General features: G+C 40.3%; 1 protein-coding gene and 1 long non-coding RNA gene across 7 annotated transcripts in view; one reads left to right on the top strand and one right to left on the bottom strand.

Annotated features, from left to right (window-relative positions):
- The window catches only part of LOC136699557 (stonustoxin subunit alpha-like), a 43,885-nt gene that overhangs the window by 14,185 nt on the left and 5,894 nt on the right, over positions 1-23,806 (bottom strand). For 4 of the 5 annotated variants that reach the window (XM_066674352.1, XM_066674350.1, XM_066674351.1 and 1 more), the window contains 2 exons: positions 20,364-20,410; positions 13,928-14,020 (listed from right to left, as the gene is read on the bottom strand). In XM_066674352.1, coding sequence (XP_066530449.1) covers positions 13,928-14,020; positions 20,364-20,409 — 139 coding nt within the window. In that variant the 5' untranslated portion in view covers position 20,410. Of the gene's footprint in view, positions 1-13,927; positions 14,021-14,479; positions 15,875-20,363; positions 20,411-23,806 lie in introns of those variants that run through there. The other variant, XM_066674354.1, reaches the window with a different exon arrangement.
- On the top strand, positions 838-19,640 carry LOC136699559 (uncharacterized). Of its 2 annotated transcripts, XR_010803651.1 has the most exons (4): positions 838-952; positions 1,567-2,345; positions 17,637-18,193; positions 18,389-19,640. It is a non-coding gene; the product is annotated as an uncharacterized lncRNA (long non-coding RNA). The 2 variants fall into 2 exon arrangements; XR_010803652.1 differs by lacking the exons at positions 17,637-18,193; positions 18,389-19,640 and adding an exon at positions 3,522-4,009.

Raw genomic sequence — 23,806 nt, 5'->3', positions numbered from 1 at the left:
AATACTTGCTCTGGATTCATTTGTACTGCTCTGAAAATAAAGTTGAATGTGAGTAAAGAAGTGTCAAGTGAGATCAAGTGATTGAGAGACACTGTAGTAGGTAGAGCACAGTGGAAGTTGAGCACAAACAGAACGTATATTTGTTAGTCCATACACATATAACTTCTGGAACTTCCTTCCATCTCTGCATGGGTTTCTTACAGGAGCTCTGGTTTTCTCCTATAGTCCGAAGACATGCAGTCAGCAAACTGGAGATACAAAATTTTTCTAGGTGTGTATGTGTGTGTGTGTGTGTTTGTGTCTGTGTGTCTGTCCTTTGATGGACTGGAAACCTGTGTACTGTACATCATGGTTCATACACCAGATCTATGTATTTTTATGATCTATAATGTGTTTATGATTATAAATTTAGCAATACATATTAATATGGAAGGTCCACACCCACCTAGAAAATAATCTATTAACACACTTATAATTGGTCTAATTTAACAATGCCTATCACCACAGAAATGAATCAGAGCAGGACTAAATTAAAAAGGTTGTTCGTCATAATGTGTGGTAAAAAGACTTATAAAACCATAAGATGTTTCCTTAAAGAAGATATTTCCCATACAATATATATATATATTGACATAATGTACATATCATAGTTAAGGAAATATACTGTAACCCATATGAAGTATTGGGCTACTAAGCCTGTTTGTTATTTAAGTTGCAATACTTGTTTGTTCCAGTAGAGTGCGCCTTGGTGATGCATGTTTATCTGAGCACGCCACAGCAAACTCTACACTCTGACTTTGACAACGCCAGAATCAACCAGCAGTTAGCTGAAGCTGACAAGTAATAAAAAGCTTATGAAAAATAAATAAAAACGATAAATAAGTGGAAGTTGATAAACGAGTGTGGACCACGGGAGTGCAAGTAGATGAGGAAATTACACGAGGAAGTCCTGGTTAGTCTCAACCCTGTTTACTGTTAGCCCGAAGCTAATGGCTAATGCTGATAAAAATGTAATTTTATCTTGATACTACCGCCAGACACTTTCAATACAAAACCAATCGGGAGTTTATATGAATGTTGTCTAATGTTTGCCACGCTTTGGTGCATGCTGTATCATTGCTAATTACAGAAATCAATATTTTATGTATGCTAATGCTAACCTCTAATAGCATAGATAGCATCTGCTTATGCAGTTGAGATTAGCATAGTGGTGAAACAACACGTGCTGTTAGCCCTGTTGTTAATACAGTTCTAAACATGTAAACATTTTTATTTCATGGTTAAAACTCTTTAAAAGCTTATTTTAGTTAATATTGCATTCTCTGTTTATATTATACACATGTTAAACCATTGTATTTGGGTGGATGAGTGCTGCTAATTATGGTTCATCATAAATCTAAGCTGTCTACGCTGCACTAAAGTTACAGTAGAAATGTGTTTACTGTTATGCAGTTATCCTGAGTATTGGATAAAACACTTATGCTCTTTTGAGAGTAACAGGACTAGATGAAGTCTTGTAAAAACTAGACGTGGACATGGATATTTACTTTCTACATTGTTGTGTAGACTGGTTTTTATACAGTGATCTGTTCTGTGATGGCGAGCCCAGCCCACGGTGACTGTGAATGGTGAGACGGTGTGACCGGCCGGAACACCCATTCCCAGGAGAACCCTGAACTGAATATTGTCCACTGGATTACAGATTACCCGGGTAGTAACGGTTGCAACCAAGACTTTGAACACTACACAGACTCATTTTTTGGGGGAAACAGAACTATATTTTTTTTGGGAGTTTTTTATTTTATTTGGGGTTTTTGTATTTTATTTATTGAGCACTGTACAGTTGTTTTATTTGTGTCCTGTGAGGTAATAAACCACAGCTGGTTCATCCCTTCAGTAAATTGTGGTGACTAAGTTAAATTACTCCTAGTACCGGACCTAGAAGATGTCTAGTACCTGAGATTACGCTGGTCCACATTAAAGGTGCTACAATACACCACATTTTATCAGCTCCCCTGACCACATAGGTGCACTCTGGAGTTCTATAGATACAGACTGTACAGAGTGTAGAACTAAAATAATATATTATACCTCTCACACATCCAGTTGAATACAGTTCAGTTCATTTGCACATTATTGTATATACAAATAAATTTAAAAAGAGAATCTGCATCACTATGATGCATTGAATAGCTGCCCATAAGTTTTAATTTCAGGAATAATTCTTGTCACTAAAATGCATCTTCTTACACTTTCAGAGTGTTGAGGACAAAAGGAATGCAGTTGTCTGTTGCTTTACTAAGTACCACGGGGAACCCCATGAAGACCTCTTCCAATACGGCAAGGTATGTTGTTAAATAAAACCCAAGGTATACACAGGGTTAAAGCAGGGATGCCCTGATACTACTGTGCTTCAGCCAATCAGCAGACACCAATTTGTTTTACTGTACAATTTTTCTTCCCTTTTATATATGTATAACACACATCACATTTGATATCTTGTTAGTTCTTACATTTTAAGAATTATGTGTAAGAATTATGTATGAACATGTCTATGAGACCTGTTCAAACAACTGACAGACACATATTTACAGTACTTTATAACAGTCCTCAAACTTTTCAATCTAAATTTATCTAAAGTCTTTTGGGGGGCCAGACTGCAGCCAGAGAAGAAAACATCTAGAAAGTAAACACTATATACCATGTCATACATATTTTGAAGTTAAAGTTGTTTATATTTTGAGACTAAAGTAATAATATTTTGAAAATATAAAGTCACCGTGGTGTACGGGATGGCAGTTTGCTCTGCTTGTGCATCTACGTTGAGTTTTACAGTACATGTGTGAGAGAGCACAGGAAAAACTTCTCACTGAAAAGCGCAGATATTGAATCCTCAAAAGAGCAGGATTGAATTGTAGCTGGTGGCACTGTCCTTTAACGGACTACTAACTATTATCACCAGTAGATTGACCAGAGGAGGATGGGTCACCCCTTGTGAACCTTGGTTCCTCCCAAGGTTTCTTCCTCAGCTGGGGGAGTTTTTCCTTGCCACTGTCGCCCCTGGCCTCGCTCACTTGAGGGTTTTACAATTTGTTTTTTACATTTCATGTCAAATCTTGTCTTACTGGAATTCTGTGAAGCCGCTTTGTGACAACATCAGTTGTGAAAAGCGCTATATAAATAAATTTGATTTGATTTGACTTTAATAAATACGACAATCAATACTGGTAAACCCAGTCCTGTTTGCAATGTAGGCTTGGGAGGCAGGACACATAATAGAGAATGAGTTCTTATCTGTTTGTACAAAATGATGATAATAATAATAATAATAATAATAAATGGAATTTTTAAAGCACTTTTCAGTAACCCAAAGACACTGTTTACAATCAGATGAACACAAAGACAATCACATCCACAATCAAACAAAACAAGAGGAACAAATAACACTACATAACATAACAGGTGTGTTTTAAGATTGGATTTGAATAATGATAGAGATGTTGACTGTTGAATTTCTGGAGGGAGGGAGTTCCAGAGGCGTGGGTCATGTCTGGAGAAGGCTCAGTGTCCAAGACTACGCAGCTTAGAAGAGGGAATGGTGAGTAAACCAGCTGAGGAAGATCTGAGAGTGTGATTAGGTGTGTATGGTTGAAGAAGGTCCAAAAAGTAAAAGGGAGCTAGGTTACTGAGAGCTTTGTAGGTGAGAAGAAGGATTTTGAATTGAATACGATATTTAACAGGAAGCCAGTGGAGGTTTTGGAGAGCTGAGGTGATGTGGTGGTGGGACCATGGGTGTGGGTGAGGAGACAGCAGCAGAGTTCTGGACCATCTGGAGTAGTGAGGAGCTAATGCCAAGCAGAAGAGAGTTACAATAGTCAAGACGACTGGAGATGAATTCATGGACGAGGCGTTCAGCAGCAGACTGGGAAAGAGAAGGACGGATTTTAGCAATGTTGCGAAGGTGGAAGAATGAGGTTTTTATGATGGAACTAACATGGGAATGAAACGTGAGTGAAGAGTCAAGGGTGACACCAAGATTTCGGACCACAGTGGAGGGGGACAGGGTGACATCATCAATTGAGAGTGTTAGGGAGCTGGTTTTATTGAGGGTAGATTTGGAGCCGATTAGGATTAGGTCAGTTTTATTACTGTTAAGCATCAGTGAATTTTGTGTCATCCAGTGCTTGATTTTTGAGAGACATAGTTCAAATTTGGAGAGTGGTGGGTCATTGAAAAAATTGTTCCGGAGGTAAATCTGTGTGTCATCAACGTAACAGTGAAAATCAAGATTGAAATGACAGATAATATGGCCTAGGGGAAGTATATAGACAATAAATAGTAATGGGCCAAGGACAGAGCCTTGTGGGACCCCTTGTGAGATGGATGAAATAGTTGAACTATGTCCAGAAAGTGTGACAAATTGTTTTTGATCCATTAGGTAAAATATAAACCAGTCAAACCCAGCTCACGCAGTCTTGAAAGGAGGATGGCATGATTTACTGTGTCAAAGACAGACCTTAAATCAAGGAGGACCAGAATACTTAGGGCTCCCGTATCTGCAGCCACCAGCAGATCATTGATAAATTTGACCAAGGCAGTTTTGGTACTGTGGTGAGTGCGAAAACCATATACATAGACAAGACACAGATGGAGCATTGTATTGTAATTTTCACCCAAAATGATTGCAAGGGACAATTCAGTAGTCACTGGATTGGTATAGAGACATGTCCATCATATTGTACAACTGAATAATAATAATACAGACAGTTCAGGGTACTTACATTTTGAGTTTTAAAAATTTACAAGTTTTAAAATGTACTTGTACATTGATTAATATTTGGTAACATTTGATGGGAACACTGACAAGTAACTGTTTGATCTTGATAGTTTATTAGCTTCCTCACTTCATTCACTCTAGCCTTTTGTCTTCTCTGAAAGATCAAGAGATTCAGTATTTGTTTCAGACAGCCCCAACCTTGCAGCTGGGCCTTTTTAAATAAAACTCATGACAAGAGTCAACACAGGGCTCCCCTTTCACACCTTAAGATAATACAATCAGCAAGGGGTTGAGTCAAGAGGACTGGAGACGATCCAATCAAATCCCCCTTTGGTCTTTCTGATCAAATCAAACCATGGACTTCATTTGCACTTTATGTGCAACAGAACAGAACATGCACTTCAACTCAACACTGGGACTTCAAGTGAAAATTTAAAATGCAACCCAATAAGAACTCTCTTAAAGAAGAACTTATTTTAAGTGTAAAATGACAGAAGTAACATGCAGTAACTGCACCTTCACATGGATAAGTGGACAACACCGACCGCCTTAAACAAAGGAACCTCTTTGTTTCTTTTTTGTTCATAATATATATATATATATACAAATTATATATCCTGTATTTGTGTGTTTATATTACCAGATAAATTGATTATTGCCTTCTTTAACAATATATCCTGCAAAATATTCATGTATTCATGATTCTTTTTATGTAATCTAACACAGACATGTTATGGTGTCTGCTTGAACGTTCTGCAGAATGAAATAGTACTTGAAAGTCATTTGCAACTCCTCTATTTATTTTGTTCATTTCTTTTGTTTATTGCTCAAGAAACACTTCCAAGTTGGAACTAATCAATGTTTGTAAACTTGCTTTGGCCAACCAAGTTAGACCACGTCTGTCACTCCCTGGTCCTGTCATGTGTCTGTTTTCCACATCGTGTGCTCTAGCACATGGTTCTGTTTGTTATTTTTCTGGTCTCTTCCCAGACCATTCTGCCTTCTCTCCTCCCCCTCATTGTGCCTCCTTTGTGGTCCTGCCCCCTCGTTATGTCACAGGTGTTCCTTGTTAGTGTGGTGTATTTAAGTTCCTTTGTGTCAGGCTTTCTTTAGTGGACATTACTGTTGTCGCTCTTGTCTTTTTCCGCCTTCCCTTAGTGTGGTTGTTTGGTCTGTATGTTTCTTCTTATTATTGTAATCCTTGTGCTTTGTGTGTTCATTTGGTTTGTCTGTTTCTCTCTCTCTTTGTTAGTATTTCCTATCTCTCTAGTCCATTTGTATTTCCCTCTCTTTTTAGTCAGTTAGTATTTCCCTATCTTGTTAGTTAGTAATTCCCTCTCTCTCTAATCTAAGTAACTGCGACCCTGAACTGGCTAAGCAGTTACAGATAATGAATGAATGAATAATCTAAGTATCTCTGCCTCAGCTAACCTGCCTAAGTAGTCTGTCTCTCATTCTAGGTCTCTCTATGTAAATATCCATTTTTAGGTCTCCCTGTATTTGTTTGGAAGTGAGGTCCTGCCTCAAGTGGAGGAGTTTAAATACCTCAGGGTATTGTTCATGAGTGAGGGAAAGATGGAGCATGAGATTGACAGGCGGATCGGTGCAGCATCAGCAGTAATGTGGGCTCTGTACCGGTCCGTTGTGGTGAAGAGAGAGCTGAGCAGAAAAGCAAAGCTCTCGATTTACCGTTCAATCTACGTCCCAACCCTCACCTATGGTCACGAGCTTTGGGTAGTGACCGAAAGAACGAGATTGCGGGTGCAAGCGGCTGAAATGAGTTTTCTCCGCAGGGTGTCTGGACTTTCCCTTAGAGACAGGGTTAGGAGCTCGGACATCCAGGAGAGACTCGAAGTGGAGCCGCTGCTCCTACACATCGAGAGGAGCCAGTTGAGGTGGTTCGGGCATCTGGTCCGGATGCCTCCCGGAGGAGCTGGAGGTGGTGGCTGGGGAGAGGGAGGTCTGGGTTTCTTTGCTCCGACTGCTTCCCCCGCGACCCGGACCCGGATAAGCGGTGGATAATGGATGGATGGATGTATTTGTTTTAGAATCTCTGTTATGTCTCTCCTCCCACAGTCCAAAAACACACGTTGCAGGTGGATTGGCGACTTGAAAGTGTCCGTAGGTGTGAGTGAATGTGTGTGTGTGTCTGTGTTGCCCTGTGAAGGACTGGCGTCCCCTCCAGGGTGTATTCCCACCTTGCGCCCGATGATTCCAGGTAGGCTCTGGACCCCCCGCGACCCTAAATTGGATAAGCGGTTACAGATAATGGATGGATGGATGTTATGTCTCTGTTCTTTATCTTTATTGTTAATAAAAGCCTGTTATAGCATTTGTGTCCACGTCTGTCAGTCCGACCGGTCCTGACAACATCTGAGATTAGTCCACAGATTAGAGATTATAGAACACATTTTGGTATTCATCCAGAAAGAATATGTTACACAGCTGCTGAAAATTTTGCTCATTCAAGTGTAAAATCCAGGAAAAGGCCCTAGTTTTAAGCCAGTGTAATAGCAAATTTATTCATAAATAAAATTGTATTTAGTACACACTCAGAGGATCAATTATATGTGATTGGCTGACTACAGTTGAACAGGTGTACCTAATGAAGTGCTCAGTGAGTGTATATGCACATGAATACATACACATACATGCATAAACATACCTTTCATTTGTGAGTGCAGTCTGTGTATATGTCTGTCATATTGTGTAGTGAATGTAATTTCTACTCTCATCTTTGCAGCACATCATCTCAAAATTACATAGCCATGTTATTATAATAGTACTGTCTTTGAATATCACCTCTTAGAACATAAGAGGTATTAGCTCTCATGCCAAAAGAGCAAAAATACTAACCCATCTTGGCAATTTAAAATCAGACTCATCTAAATGGATTAACCAGAATTATCACGCCACATACAGCTCCAAAAAATATGGTGTATCCATCCAAATTAGGAAACTTATACATTTTTCCTGTAAATCTATACTGACTGGCATCACTGAAAAAAAAAAAACATAACACTGTTAAATATTTATTGTCCTCACACTGACTCCCTGCCTTCTTTCTCTCACTTTTTCTTAGAAATATCAAAGTTCCTGCCGTCATCCCTCATACTCAGTGGGGATTTTAATTGTGTTCTGAACCCACACAGAGGCTGCTTGTCCTCAGCACAAAGTAACACAAATAATCACTCCACAACCCTTCTTAAACATTACATGTGAAACTATGGACTGGTAGATATCTGAAGGATGCAGAACCCTGGAGACAGAGTACTCATACTATTCCCCTCACCATAAATCATACTCCTGTATAGATTACTTGTCCAACAGCTCCACTGTACATAGTCATCAGCTCGAGAATCAATACTGTTATCATGTCAGACCCTGCACCAATCAGTATCACCTTCTTAACAGATCTTCAACCTTTACCTTTCAATACGTTTTTACTCAGTGATGAGAATTCTTAGGGCACTTTGAACAGAAAAACTTCAATTTTGGGAGTGGCAGCACGCTTATGAATGTGTATGAAGCCAGACTTATGAATGGCTTCATACACATTCATATACCACCCTGAACTCCTCCCCAATGACTTCTGAGTTCACCTCTCCATTTCAGCCTCTACGGGCTTGGTCTGTACTAGCAAAACAGTGGTTATTGAAACCAGTGACCACCCTGAAATCATAGCTCACACACAATGGGAAACAGCAAACGCTGTGATGAGGACAGAATAATTCCCTACTGTTCAAAAAAAAAAGAAAGACAATCTCATAAAATAACAAAAGGATGAGGTGAAGAGACTGGACCTCCTGGAAATGTTTTAAAGAACTCTTAAACCGTAATAATCAACTACAAAAGAACAGAGAATATACCATGCTCAAACTCTGACAGCAGCAGTTTAAACTTAAAATATAACTGGAAAACCTTTAGCAAATCTATTAGAACAGAAAACAGAAAAAAATTAGAACTTTCTGGTGAGATCAGCTAGGACACATCAGCTATTAATGACATATTCAGATCTTTCTACTCTAATCTCTACACTCCCAATAAGAAAACCTTTTTGCAGAAATCTAAGCATTTCTAAACAGTGTCTCCCAACCCAAACTATCCAAAATAGCAACTGAATCAATAGACAGACCATTCTCTTCTGTAGAAATTCCCAAAGCCCTCTCTCTCATACTTAATTGTTAATCACCAGTTCAACAGAGTGGCCTTTTCTCTTCTTTGTATCAATTGGATAAAAACGCTGTACCATTCACCTTCTGCTTCTGATTCAATACATAATCAAATTTCAAAACCATTTCAGCTTAAAGAGGGACTCTGTGGACCGTTACTGTTGTCTCAAACACTGCTGCTTCAAACTGACAATTAAATAAATCAGAAGTACAAAGTCAAAGACTTACCAACATTAAATCTGCTTATACATGGATGATGTTTTACTATTCATCACCAATGCCTCACTGTCTCTTCCATCAGTCCATAGCAAAGTGTCTGCACAGTCAGACAACTGAACAAAATCTGAGTTTCTGCCTCTCAGTAAATTCAACTGGGGTGACGAGGTCCAGGATATATCCAAACATGCTGCACACTGCATAACTAATAACATTACTTCAGAGTTAGTGTTTCACCAAACAGAAAAAAAGAAAAAAAAAGAAAACCATATCTAGAAATAGAGAATAAGTGAAGTCACCACATGACATAGTTTTGGGAGCTAGACCATGCCCCAATTACCTCTCCACAGCTCAATTTTTACGCCTTCACTCTCACTCCATCCCTGTGTTTAACAACATCATATTGCATTTCGTCTCTCACCCACCCGTTTTTCTGCCACCATGGATCCCGCCATGGATCCTTCTCGATGGCCTTTTCTTTGGCTTCTCTCCTGGCCTGGTAGTCCTCCCCAACTCTTCCTTTTCCGCTCGCATTCTGCTATCAGCCAAAGATGAACCTGAAGTCGTTTCATCACTTCTAGACAAGGAGGTCTCAGATGGTTTCAAGATTGGCCCTTTCTCCATGTCTCCTTTCTCTCCCTTCTGCATCAACACTATTGACATCGCCACCCAAAAGTATTCAGACAAGAAATAGATCTCTCAGCTCCCCATGGCTCCTCTGTGCCATCCGTCTGTAGTCTCATCCCCAGCACAGATTTTTCCCTCTCCTATACTTTAGTTGTGGACGCTATTTCACTCATCAAGATCATTGGACACGGCGCCTGCTTGGCCAAGGCGAACATCATCTCCACCTTTAAAATCCTCCTACTTCATCCTGATTTTTGGCACATATTTGGCGTGCACGGCTCATACTATTTTGCAGTACGGCTGACATTCAGTTGTTAGAGCAGCCTCAAGACCTTTGACTACTTTGCCGATGCTCTATCTTGGATATTACTGAACATCTACCACCTGCCCTACGTCACCCACCTCCTCAACGACTTCCTGTTGCTCGACATTCCATCCTCCCCCGCCTGCACGCTGCATTACCCAACATAACTAGGTGTTACCCTCTCAGCAGAGAAAACCCTTGGTCCTACTACCTCACTCGAGTTCCTTGGCATTGTCCTGGATTTCGTCCTATTCGAAGGATCCCTCCCACATGAAAAGCAAGACCGCATCATCCAGTTCCTCTCTGACTTTCTTACTCAAGCTCTCAAGCTAGTTGCAATAAGCATCTGCTCCTCTCTCTGTTGGGTCACCTCAACTTTGCCATGCGAATCATCCCGCAAGGTTGCGCTTTCTTTTCACATCTCCTTAATCCCACCTCCTCTGTTTCATTCTTCTACAACAATGCTCTTTCAAATCCTGAAGACCCCTCCATATTTACGGATGCCGCTCCTTCTATAGGTTTTGGTGGCTACTACGATGGTCACTGGTTTACATCTCAGCGGCCCTCAGAACTTCCCTCCTTCTCAATTAATGCTGGTGACTCAATTGCGTTGAATGAGTCATACCCCATCATGGCCACTGCCATTTTTTGGGGGCACGAATAGGCCTGTCACACCATTATCATCCATTCAGATAATGCATCAGTCGTAAACATAATTAACAAAGGGCGTTTAAAGTCACTGCCAGTCATGCTCTTTCTCCGCAGTCTTGTCTGGCATTGAGTTATGCACCACTTCATTTTAAGGGCTTCACACTTTCCTGCCCACTCCAATTCAATAGCTGACTCACTCTCTCACTTTAAATTTCAGAGATTCAGAGCATTGGCGCCACTATCGGATCCTCATCCCACACAGATGCCTCCATTTTCAGAATGCATCTTCCCACTTCCTCCCAGCTTCACCATCTTTCAGTCATTTAGGATCGGGGTGGCTTCCTCAGCCTCCCATCAAGGAATTCCCAATCACACCATCCAAGTCCTTGGCCGCTGGTCCTCGCAAACCTACCACAGATATATTTGTACCCATGGGCTTGGTCTATGCTAGTAAAACTACTTTTATGTTTAATTGGCTGAATATCAACTATTAAAATAAACATATTTCCTAAAGTTTATGATCTGTTTTCTATGACCCCTGTCAGCCCACCATCAGGCAGGTTCTCTTCCCCTGACATTCCCCTGCAATTACTCTGAAGACCCCAAAATCCTTGAATTAAACCACATTTCAAAAGCATAAACCCGTTGTAGGATTTTTTTTTAATCTTACCAATATCAGACATTAGACAAAAAACACAAATCCACCTTGATTAGATTGAAATCTAAATTTAATTAAAGAAGTGCATATCAGCAGCATTCCCTTCATAGAAAGAAACCCACATTTTCATAAATAAAAATCTTTTTTTCTAAAACACCACTAAATTGTGAAATCAGTGGGACCCGAGTGTCTAACCCATGCTGCATGCTGTGAGCTCCCACAGCAACTCCCCCTCAAACCCAGAAGTCACGAGCCTACAACCCAGTGGCCATCGCCACAATACATTCTACTTTAAAAGTTTGGCTGAATGAAAACAAAATATTAAATTATAATTCTTCACCTTCCCATCAAACACCATTAGGAATTATACCATGTATTTCATAAATAAAACACCTTTCATATTTTCAGCATGGAGTCGAGAGAAATAACCAAAGGCCTGTTCATGACCTTTGATATCATCAAAGAAATATACCACATAATTGCCATTTTCAGTACACAACTCAAAGATGTATTAAAACAAATAACAGCAGTTACCCTCCTACACTCTACTCAGAACTATATTGCCTTAAACCTGAGAAAACATAGTATATAAACTTATAATATCAAAAGACAATCAAATCTCACTCCCTGCTGAATAATGGGCTATATATATAAAATAAACAGGTCGCCTGAACTGGTAAGAAATATGCACTGACATTTTCTCCTTGACCAATTCAACACTTCAGTTAACATAATATAATGGCTAATAAAATATAGAAAACATCATACGATTCACATTACTGCTTTTAAACTGCATTGTATGGGATTTAACACTGCTGTTCACACTGCAGGTCATGGACAAGGTATAAGAGATTCTGGGCCTTGCCAGCCCTCTAAGTTGTGCTGTAGCACTAATAAATGACATTTCTTCATTCTCCAAACTCTTCATATTAGTATTGGGGCATATGAGTGGGATGTGTGTGTGTGTGTGTGTGTGTTTTTCATTTGTGTTTGCGCATGAGTATCTGTATTCATGTGTGTGTGTGTGTGTGTGTGTGTGTGTGTGTGCGCGTATAATCATGTGTGTATGTGTAATGTATCACGCCTTCTACTGTCAAACACTGATTCAGAACAAATGTAAAGGCTTTTTCTCAAACTAAAGTGTGGAAATGTAGCTGACGATGTAAACACACACATATGATGCTACTAACTCGGGCTCATTCTTCTTCCAAATGTGGAGCAGGGCAAAGGACTTAAAGAAGCATTAAGGAGTTTTGATCTAAAATTAGCAAGATCCCTGAAAAACCACTGCAAATAGCACCATCATCTTATTTGACACTGCTCTGATAAAAGCTGCTAATGTGTTCACTGGCATCTTTGATGATATTATTAGTGATATTTTCTTACATTTTTAACAAGGTGTTCTGACCAAAACCAGACATGTAAATAGTGTGTAGCCTGTGTGGCTATTGGGTTCTATGTGTGTTTATCTGTGCTTTGTGTGGCCATATTCCATCAAAATGACTGTGAAGATGGTAGTAAAGAAACTTGGCTTTCAGTTTCTCACAGGCTAATTTAATAATAATGATAGTTATAATAATAATAATAATAATAATTTGAATATAGCACATTTCACAAACCCAAGGTCGTTTCACAAAACAAAAGCCATTATAGGGGGCAAAAGTATTCAGACAAAAGGTAGGTTTTGTGGAATAGTTTTCTTTAGGTTATTATTGTTTATGTCTTTGTTTAATTAATGTCTGATAATAAGTGGTACTGCATTCGTATACTCTCACATGTGAGGGCCTATTGGGAATGGTTGTCTTTGGAAAATTACTGAGAACTGGGTTATATCTCTAGAGTCTAAAGAAAGAAGTAGTGTACTTTCTCTGAAAACAATGGGATAATTGCTGTGAAATATTCTATTAATTTTTATTGTTTATTAAATGTTTGTTGCTAAGAGGCTCCTAACCCTAACACATCAGTTCACATTCCGTTCAGTCTGTCTGTGGTCAGGTCTCACAGGCAAATAAGTAAATTCTCTTGTTAAAGGCTTTACTTTTACATGTACATATTTAAAAATAAATTAATAAAGTGAAAATAAGACAATTTGAAATATTAATGTTTAATAAAATAATACAAATGTTCAACTTTGTATAATTTTATTTTACCCAAGCCTGGCACAGATACAGTATATTCTGAATTTCTACATCCAGCACACTCTAACATTTGCTCTATATACGTAGTATCTATGTATATGACTTATCTCCTGGTGCACTAGTGCCTCTACTGGCGAGGCAAACTAACTTTAGTGAGGCAAATTAACTCTATACTAAACAAAACTTGATCTTTCGATAATTTGTGTACGTGTCCAAAGTATTCAGGTGCTTTGTGGTCATCATCCTTTAACAACAGCTTACTTTTGTACATTAATAAATCACAACACTAAGAGATATGCAGAAGTATTTCTCCCTTTTACATTTCCTACTGTAATAAATGAGAAGAAATGTGCACTTGGGAAGGATGAGGCGTGCTGGGAGTACCTGGGATTAGTTGGTCGTTCAGGGCATTGTAGAGCGTGCCCAGATGCAGTGGTCTGCTGAGGGCACTGATCTCCAGGTTGGAGTCTCTCTCACCTGGAACAGCAAGAGAAAACAGAACATTTCAGAGTAGTGCTATGTACCTGAGGGTAGTCTGTTAGTTTACAACATGACACTGAAAACACTCTATTTACACATCATTTAACTCAACAGAATGTGTAACTGAAGGGCTACGTGGAGTGTGTGTAGTCGGGAAGATGCTGTACAACACACACAAAGTAAATAAAATAATCCAGTATTATGCCTTTGGTAATTCACAACAAAGAGAGAAACACAAAAGTAATTTTTCAGTTTATAATTTATAGCAGAGACCCACTGATCAGGTCATAGTCCCCTTTACTGTTCTAACATGTGTTTAATGTAGTGACAGTGATGATACGTCTAAATAAAGGAGCACAGTTTCTCTACTTACAGTGGGATAACTGCTAGATTATATCTGTTAGACCAGCATGCTCCTCTCTCTCCCAAAATGACTGCCTGTTTCTTCTGTCTTACCCATTTGGTAGTTCTTCCTGTTCCTACACCCTCTTCACCCTCTGCTCATATGTTATATTTTGGTAGTTCAACATACTGCACGATTCATGTGGTCATCACGTGCTGATCCTGTGTTTGAGCAGATACTGTATAATCAGTAACATTTCTCTTCTTTGAGAAGACATGTTTATGCATGTAGCATGTTTATACATGTAGCATACTCTACCATTTCTGTGGGTGTCCAAAGTATTCAGGTGCTTTGTTGTGATTAACCTTTAACAGTATGTTACGTCTGCTAATTTGCTATTCTTACTCAATCATAAAACCAACAGATATGTAGGATAGCAACAGACTGGCAATATTAAATTTGAAAAGAATTGTGGACTTGGGAAGGAGACCATGAGTCTTTTGGTGAGTACCTACCACTAGTTGGTTGCTCTGGACATTGAAGATCATGCCCAGAAAAAACAAACCATTTCTGGGTGTTAATGGTAAGCGCTTGTTTGTCTGTGATTCCGGAAATTGCAGAGCATAAAGAAATGAAGAGGTCTGTTTTGGGCACTGATCTTGGCACGGTGACTTAGTGGTGATGTTAGTGGGCATGTTCTACTCTCAGTGCTGGAGCCTGGGTTCAAGTCCCATTTGGGTGGAGTTTCCATGTTCTCCCCATGTCTGCGTGGGTTTCCGCCAGGGTCTCCGGTTTCATCCCACAGTCCAAAAAACATGAAGGTTAGGTGAATTGGCTTCTCTAATAACTGTCCTAGTGGGTATGTGAATGAATGAGTGAGTGAATATGTGTCTATGTGAATGAATGTCTGTATGTGTGTGAGTCAATGTGTGTGTGGATTGCCGCTCTGTCCTGGGTGAAACCCTAGTGCCCGATGTGGTCCTCCAGGTGGATGGTCGTTCCTGGTTGAGAGTACACTGTGTGCGTTTGGCTGCTGCTTCTCGCCAGTGTGTGTGTGTGTGGATTTAATGTTGATTGTTGATTGTAATTAGTTTCTAGAAAGGCCTATATAAGTGTAACATAAAAAAAATCTCTAGGGTCTTTAGAATGGCCAAAAACAAACCATTAATAATTTAGGGCATTATTCTCCACATCCCACTCAAGTCCATTTTGCAGGCCTCCAGTTAGACACATTTCATTTGCATGCACCATGCACCCTCTGACACACAATGCAAGTAAGTAAGTAAACATTTATTTATATAGCACTTTTCTAAGACAAGCTACAAAGTGCTTCATAATCAATAACCAATAACACAGGGAACATCAGCTGTGTCCATCCCTATACACTAAGGTGTAAAGCTATGTTTTAAGCCTGCTTTTAAAAATCTCCTTTGACCCAGCAAGCCTAATATCTAATGGAAGGGTGTTCCACAGTTGGGTGCATTTGTGGAAAAAGCAAAGTTTTTTTCCATATTCTCTTTGTCCTTGGGACATCTAAAAGCCCCTGACTAGAACCCCTCAGTGCCATTGCACAGGAATATTGCACTACAAGGTCAGAAATATATTCTGGACTAATACCCTATACTGTCTGGTATGTTAAAACTAAAACTGCAACTTAAAAGAATGAGCCAACCAATTCAAAGATGCCAGTTATGGAGTAAGATGCTCCCTTCTATTAGACTTAGTAAGTACTCAGGCAGCTGCATTTTGGACCAATTGCAGCCATGGCATTGCCCCTTGACTAAGACATGTAAAGAGAGCATTACAATTTTGTTAGATTCAGGCCAGGTGTTTTGAGACTAGGCATTGCCAATATAAAAAAACAATCTGGCAAATACCATGTAATAAGTGATAAATTCACTACTGATTAAAGATGAGTGCCCACAGATTCAAAGACCTTCTAAACAAATGAAGCTGTGAGAATGTCACAGGAGAGGTTGAGGCAGTGCACAACTTCTGTTAAATCCTCGAGAGAGATGGGTAAAAGCTGATTTAAATTTTCCCCACCACCATTCTGAGAAACCATTTCAGTATGTGTACAGGAAGAGACTAATATGGTATAAATCTATATATATATATATATATATATATATATATATATATATATTCACTAAACCTTGTAAACTCACATGAAAACTATGATTTAGAATAATTGTTCAAAATCTGTGATTGTATACAGTGCTTAGAGGCAAACTTATTCATAAATAATGACATATTACAATGAATACACTTATGGTCAGAAACAAATAAACCAATCACAGAAACACATCACAGAGTGGGGACACAAGCATATTCTGAACACAAAATCCAATGTATGACCCTGATTATGAGTTGGGCCCACCAAATTCTCACTCTGCTTTAAGAGTGTAGGTCATGCCATCACCTTCTAACTTGCCAGACATGGTGCTGACTAAGGCCAATATCATTTCTGCTTTTAAGATTCTGCCTTTCAATCTGGATTTCTGGTATCTTTCAGGGAACAAAAAAAGTACTTTGCTATCTGTCTCACCTTTCTTTGTAGAAGAAATCCTAAAATAATCAGTATTGCAGAAGCCCTCTGTTGGATCCTGCTCAATGCACAAAAGCTACCTTTTGTTCTCCATTTTCTTGATGATTTTCTTTTTATCTATCCCCTTTCTTCATCTCCAGCTCATGGCCTCACTGCTTTATCCAACATCTTTAGCTGCCTAAGGATTCCTCTCTCCAGTGAAATGACAGTGAGCCCTTCAACCTCTTTGAAGTTCTGCTGTACCATTCCAAGCTTCCCTTCCCCAGGAAAGACTCAACTGTAACCCTCATGCTTGCTCAGATTTTATTGATTCTCCCATCTGTGCAAAACAGCAGCTCCACTGTTTTGGGCCACCTGAACCCCACCATTCAAATCATCCCCCAGAGTTACTCATTCATCTCCCATCTCCTTCATCTTGCCTCTTCAGTCCACTCACTTCTTCACTCAGTCCTTGAATGACTTGCATGTCTGAGCTTAAGGTCTGGCTCACCCTTCACTGCTACTGGAACATCATCTCTCTGAAGAAAGGTCTTCAGAGTTTTCTCCTCTCTCCTCAAACCCCCTCTACCCCACCATCTTCTTCCTTCACCCCAAAAGATTGTCACTTTCTTTGAGGAGAAGGTGAATAAAATCCACTAGTCTTTTTTCTCTGTTCCCCCTCCCTAAATAAGTAGCTGACATACTACTAATTTTTTTAACCCACTTTTCCTCCCATTCCACAGATGACATCCTACAGCTACTCAAGTCCAGCAAGCCAACCACCTGCCCACTGGGCCCCATCCCATTGACACTACTCCAGTCAATCTCCATGGACTAGCTGCCCTTCATCACATTCATCATAAACAGTTCCTTGTCTTCTGGTCAACTTCTATCAGCCTTCAAGACCGCCAGGGTGGTTCCCATCCTGAAGAAGCCCACTCTGGACTCCTCTGACTTCAGTAACTACAGACCGGTATCACTACTTTCTTTCCTCTCTAAAATTCTTGAATGTGTGGTCTATAATCATTTGTCCCTCTTTCTCACCCAGAACAAGCTCCAGGACCCCTACCAGTATGGCTTCAAACCAGCACACTCAACAGGGACAGCCCTTGTAGCAGTTACTGAGACGCTCCAGGCAACAAGATCAGCCAAACTGTCATCGGTTCTGATTCTTCTGGACCTTCCTGCAGCTTTTAACACAGTCAACCACAAGATCCTCCTATCAGTCCTCAGCAACCTTGGAATCATTGGTTTGGCATGGAAATGGTTTGAGTCTTATCTGGAGCATCACTTTTATCAGGTAACATAGAACAGATCTACTTCTGCTCCATGCAGGCTCTCCACCAGTATCCCTCAAGGTTCTGTGCTGGGTCCTCTACTCTTTTCACTATATACCCATTCTCTTGGTGATATAATTACTTCTCAATGTTTCTCTTACAACTGTTATGCTGTTGACATTCAACTAATGCTTTCCTTCCCACCTTCCAACACTCAGGTTTCGAGTTGCATCTCGTCACGTTTGACTGACATTTCTTCTGAGCTGCTTTTCATTCCTGGAATGGCCCTCACCAAGATCTTGCTATCTCATTTGAGAACTCCTCAATTTTTTCTTCTGGATATACAAGGAGCCTTGGTGTGAATCTGGATGACCAGCTATCATTCTCAACCCACTTCGTGAACCTGACTCGATCATGCAGATTCCTACTGTACAACATCCGGCTGATCCCTCTCAGGAGGCTGCCCAGGTGCTTGTCCAGTCTCTAGTCATTCCAAGACGTGATTACTCCAACTAATGCCTGGATCGTCTACCTCTGTGGGCCTCAGGCCCCTTCAGCTGATCCTAGCCTAGCAATAAGCTAAACTCAAATTTAGAGGTACCGTTATTCTTGTAAATGTGATCGAACTCGAATTCATCCGACACTATAAACCTCCGTAATGCAACTACGTAACCTAGTATAGTGAGCCACCAAGTTTAGTAAGTCAAGCTAACTTTAACTAACACCAACTAAAACAGGTGAAGTAAGTGTACTTACCTTGTTTATCTCCATGTATACAGAGGCTCCTGAACACCTTTCGTTGGTTTCCTTACATGCCCATATTGTTGGAAAAGCGCCAGTGAAATGAGCTACAGATAACGGAGTGAGGGTATGGTCCTTTCCAAAGTGCCCGTTTAAAGTTGACAAATTTAGTAAATTTTCTGGATATTTTGTGATCTTTGGGCTATTTGTGCACAGATGTCCCACTGTACATTGAATTATTGCAGCCAAAAACAACAGACCTTTTCGTAATTTTGCATTAAATTAAGTGCAACTTCTAGAGTTGTTGTCCACCATCTACGTCACAGGCAAGATGCCAATTAGATTTTCTGAACACCGTTGGGGGGGGGACCAACCTTATTCCTTGAATTAGTAAGAAATAACATGCTTTCTGACTATCAATAAACACAAGTTTGGAACTCAAATTCCACTGTATTTATTTGTTTGACTCTTTTATATAGCTGGTTCTTAGCTTTTAAAACTCTCACACTTGCCTACAAAACCAAGAACAGATCAGCTCCTCCCTACGTTGTGGCAATAGTCAAGAGTCAGACTGCACCTTGAGCCCTTTGATCTTCAAGTACAGCTTGACTTGACCTGCCATCCCTAAAGTCACATGGAGGACAAGTGTCAAGACTCTTCTCAGCCTTGGCACCCAGATGGTGGAACAAACTTCCACTAGCTCTCCAAACAGCAGACTCTCTTGCAGTCTTCAAATGCAGACTGAAGACCCATCTCTTTATCACCCACTTAGGTGAGAACTAATCTAAGTGCTCATTGTGTATGAGCACTGACTAAATTTTCCTTCTAGGTTTGAGCACTGACTAGATTGTATTGTGTATTGCACTTACTACGCTTTGTTCTTTCTAGGTATCAGCACTGGCCCTTATTTTGACAAGCGTCTGAACTCAGAGGGAATTTGGACCCTAACCTATTTGTACTAGCTAGGATACACATTCTGTATGAACAGTAAGCACTTTTGTGAGTCGCTATAAGGATAGAAGTCTATAAGAAGTCGCTATAAGAAGTCGCTAAATAAGGACAGACAGAGAGCAGGACAGACAACAGAGAAGGACAGAGAAGACGGTCCTTCTATGTCATCAGTCCTGCTCTGTCATCTGTCTTCTCTAAAGTCTGTTCTGCTCAGTCATTTGTCCTTCTATCATGTCACATGATCTTAAATGATCTGTCATTAAGAGATAGAAAGAAAGAGGCCATGGCAGTGAGGTAAACCAACAGTGAGGGAGAAAGAGAGAGAGAGAACGAGAGAGAATGAATGAAGAAATGACGAAGGGACAGGGAGAGCGAGAACCAGTGAGGAATGGAGAGAAAGACAAAGAAAGAAAGAAAGGGCGAGAGACAGGCAGAGAGATTCCGAAAAAAGGGAAGAGGATGGAGATACAGAATTGGAAAGAGAGCGAGAGAGAGACTTACATTTTACCACACTGTCTTTGAGACCCTTTTGCACTGAATTCTCCATCCTGAAACACACACAGAGGACAATGTGTGATGATACAGAAGTAATAAAGAATAAACAGATCCGTGTCCTGTGATGAACTGGTGTGCTGATGAGTTTGTGCTGGTCACACACAGTCTAATGTGGGCTATATACAATATATGAGCGGGCAGTCACAGAACAAAGAGACATCAGCCAATAAAGGATTAAAAAAGACAGAGAAAAAGAGCAAGATTATAATCAGTGCATGTACAATTCCTCTTTCTGTGCTCGCAACAAAGAGATTTACACACGCGATATGTTAAAACTTGCAGGTTTATATTTTCCACCTGGTGATTTTGTACCCGGGTGGCACGGTGCAGCAGGTAGTGGGGCCTGGAGCTTGTGGGTTCGATTCCCGCTCTGGGTGACTGTCTGTGAGGAGTGTGGTGTGTTTTCCCTGTGTCTGCATGGGTTTCCTCCGGGTGCTCCGGTGTCCTCCCACAGTCCAAAAACACACGTTGGTAGGTGGATTGGCGACTCAAACGTGTCCGTAGGTGTGAGTGAATGTGTGTGTGTGCGTGTGTGTGTGTGTTGCCCTGTGAAAGACTGGCGCCCCCTCCAGGGTGTATTCCTGCCTTGTGCCCAATGATTCCAGGTAGGCTTTGGACCCACCCTCTACTTTTAGCACTGATGTGACGCCAAAACCTACTAACGTTGAATAATCTCTTAAATCAACGTCCTGAACTTTCTAAACACTGTAAAGATGTTTTATTGCATTTGGCTCAGGTTTTTCTTACAAGCAATTATTTTAGATAATAAATAAAGAATATTACTTACAACTGAAGGGGACTATCATTATCAGCAAACAGCACCTAATAATGCGTGATTATTAACATAGTACTTTATTACTTAGTATATTTAATTTAAATAAATGTATTTAATTATACAAACCGGATTCCAAAAAAGTTGGGACACTAAACAAATTCTGAATAAAAACTGAATGCAATGATGTGGAGGTGTCAACGTCTAATATTTTATTCAGAATAGAACACAAATCACAGATCAAAAGTTTAAACTGAGAGAATGTATTTTAAGGGAACAATATGTTGTTTCAAAATTTCATGTCGTCAACAAATCCCAAAAAAGTTGGGACAAAGCCATTTTTTACCACGGTGTGGCATCCCCCCTTCTTCTTACAACACTCAGACATCTGGGGACAGAGGAGACCAGTTTCTCAAGTTTAGAAATAGGAATGCTCTCCCATTCATGTCTAATACAGGCTTCTAACTGTTCAATCGCCTTGGGCCTTTTTTGTCACACCTTCCTCTTTATGATGCGCCAAATGTTCTGTATAGGTGAAAGATCTGGACTGCAGGCTGGCCATTTCAGTACCCGGATCCTCCTCCTACGTAGCCATGATGTTGTGATTGCTGCAAAATGTGGTCTGGCATTATCCTGTTGAAAAATGCAGGGTCTTCCCTGAAAGAGATGACGTCTAGATGGAAGCATATGTTGTTCTAGAACCTGAACATAGTTCTCTGCATTAATGGTGCCTTTCCAGACATGCAAGCTGCCCATGCCACAAGCACTCATGCAATCCCATACCATCAGTGATGCAGGCTTCTGAATGGAGCGTTGATAACAACTCGGGTTATCCTTGTCCTCTCTGGTCTGGATGACATGGCATCCCAGTGTTCCATAAAGAACTTCAAATCATGGCTCATCTGACCACAGGACAGTCTTCCATTTTGCCACACTCCATTTTAAAAGACCCCTGGCCCAGTGCAAATGTCTGAGCTTGTGGAGCTTGCTTAGAAATGGCTTCCTCTTTGCACTGTAGAGTTTCAGCTGGCAACGGCGGATGGCACGGTGGATTGTGCTCACTGACAATACTTTCTGGAAGTATTCCTGAGCCCATTCTGTTATTTCCTTGACAGTGGCATTCCTTTGAGGTGCAGTGATGTTTAAGGGCCCAGAGATCACGAGCATCCAGTAGAGTTTTACGGCCTTGACCCTTACACACACCAATTGTTCCAGATTCTCTGAATCTCTGAATGTTATACACGGTTGATGATGATAACTTAAAATTCTTTGCTATTTTACGCTGGGTAACACCATTCTAGTATTGCTGCATCTTTCTGAGCAACAATGGTGGAATTGGTGATCTTCTTACCATCTTGGCTTCAGAGAGACACTGACACTCTGAGAAGCTCTTTTTATACCCAATCGTGTTGTCAATTGACCTAATTAGTGTTAATTGGTCTCCCAGATGTTCGTTATATGCTCAAATTCCTTTTTCCAGCCACTTATTGCTACATGTCCCAACTTTTTGGGGATTTGTTGACACTGTGAAATTTTGAATCAACATATTTTTCCCTTAAAATGTTACATTTACTCAGATTAAACTTTTGATCTGACATCTATGTTCTATTACAAATAAAATATTGACATTTGCCATCTCCACATCATTGCATTCAGTTTTTATTCACAATTTGTTTAGTGTCCCAACTTCTTTGGAATCCGGTTTGTACATGAAATATGTTTGTCTCACTTTTCTGCAGCATGTTTGGTGCTGATTAGGTTCTACGCTATGCTAGCTCAGAAGTATATTTCAGCAATAGAATTCGTAAAGCTGACGATGAATGTTTTGTAATTATGCAGAGGCACATAGCTCAGCTGATGGAGAAAAACAGGTGTGTATTCACATGAGGATTACATGGCTACGGACATTGGAAAGTCTTTAACTACGAGAAATGAGATAAACATAGAGGCAACTAGGGTAGTATGAGAAGAAAAGACGTTGCATATGTATGTGTGTGGATGGAATGGGGTGACACACAGCTCAGCTGATGGAGAAAAAAAACTGCTTGTAGTTAAGTCTGGATACTCTTTGCTGCTTTCAAATAGTCATCTGAAGCTCATATTTATGGTTTTGTTTCTCCAAAGCAGTCTGTGTCATTGCTAAATAACTAAAATACCACCATTGGTGTCACTGATGGGTGGGGTGGGGGCTAATGGGCCATTATCTTTGACAGCAGGGAAGGGATTTCTCACCTGTGTTTCACACCTATCTCATGAAGAGTCAACGTGTGAGCCACAGGTATTAGGAAAAACAGTGTATCAAGGCGTGTCATATTACCTCAGATGTGGCTGAAAGTCCTCAGACTCCAGAGGGTTAATACAAAGAATTTCTAAAATGGAATTTGGAAATGGGTAAAACAGTTGGATGCACATTTCACCACTAGCATTCACCATGGCAATGGAGGTAGTGATTAGCGACTGAGTGTTTCATAGGCAGGGAGAGGTTACATGACTCTTCTCGGCTGCCCCCAGTTAGGGCATACATGGACAACATGAAGACCCTGATGACTGCTGTGCCTTGCCCACGGTGGTTGCTGGGGAAGTTAAATGATAATCTTAGATGGTCTTTGCTGAAAGT

The sequence above is a fragment of the Hoplias malabaricus genome, chromosome 6 (assembly GCF_029633855.1).
Source record: "Hoplias malabaricus isolate fHopMal1 chromosome 6, fHopMal1.hap1, whole genome shotgun sequence".
NCBI classification, from domain to species: Eukaryota; Metazoa; Chordata; class Actinopteri; order Characiformes; family Erythrinidae; genus Hoplias; species Hoplias malabaricus.
The sequence above is the reverse complement of the archived record's forward strand: the minus strand, read 5'-3'. Positions and strand labels throughout refer to the sequence as shown.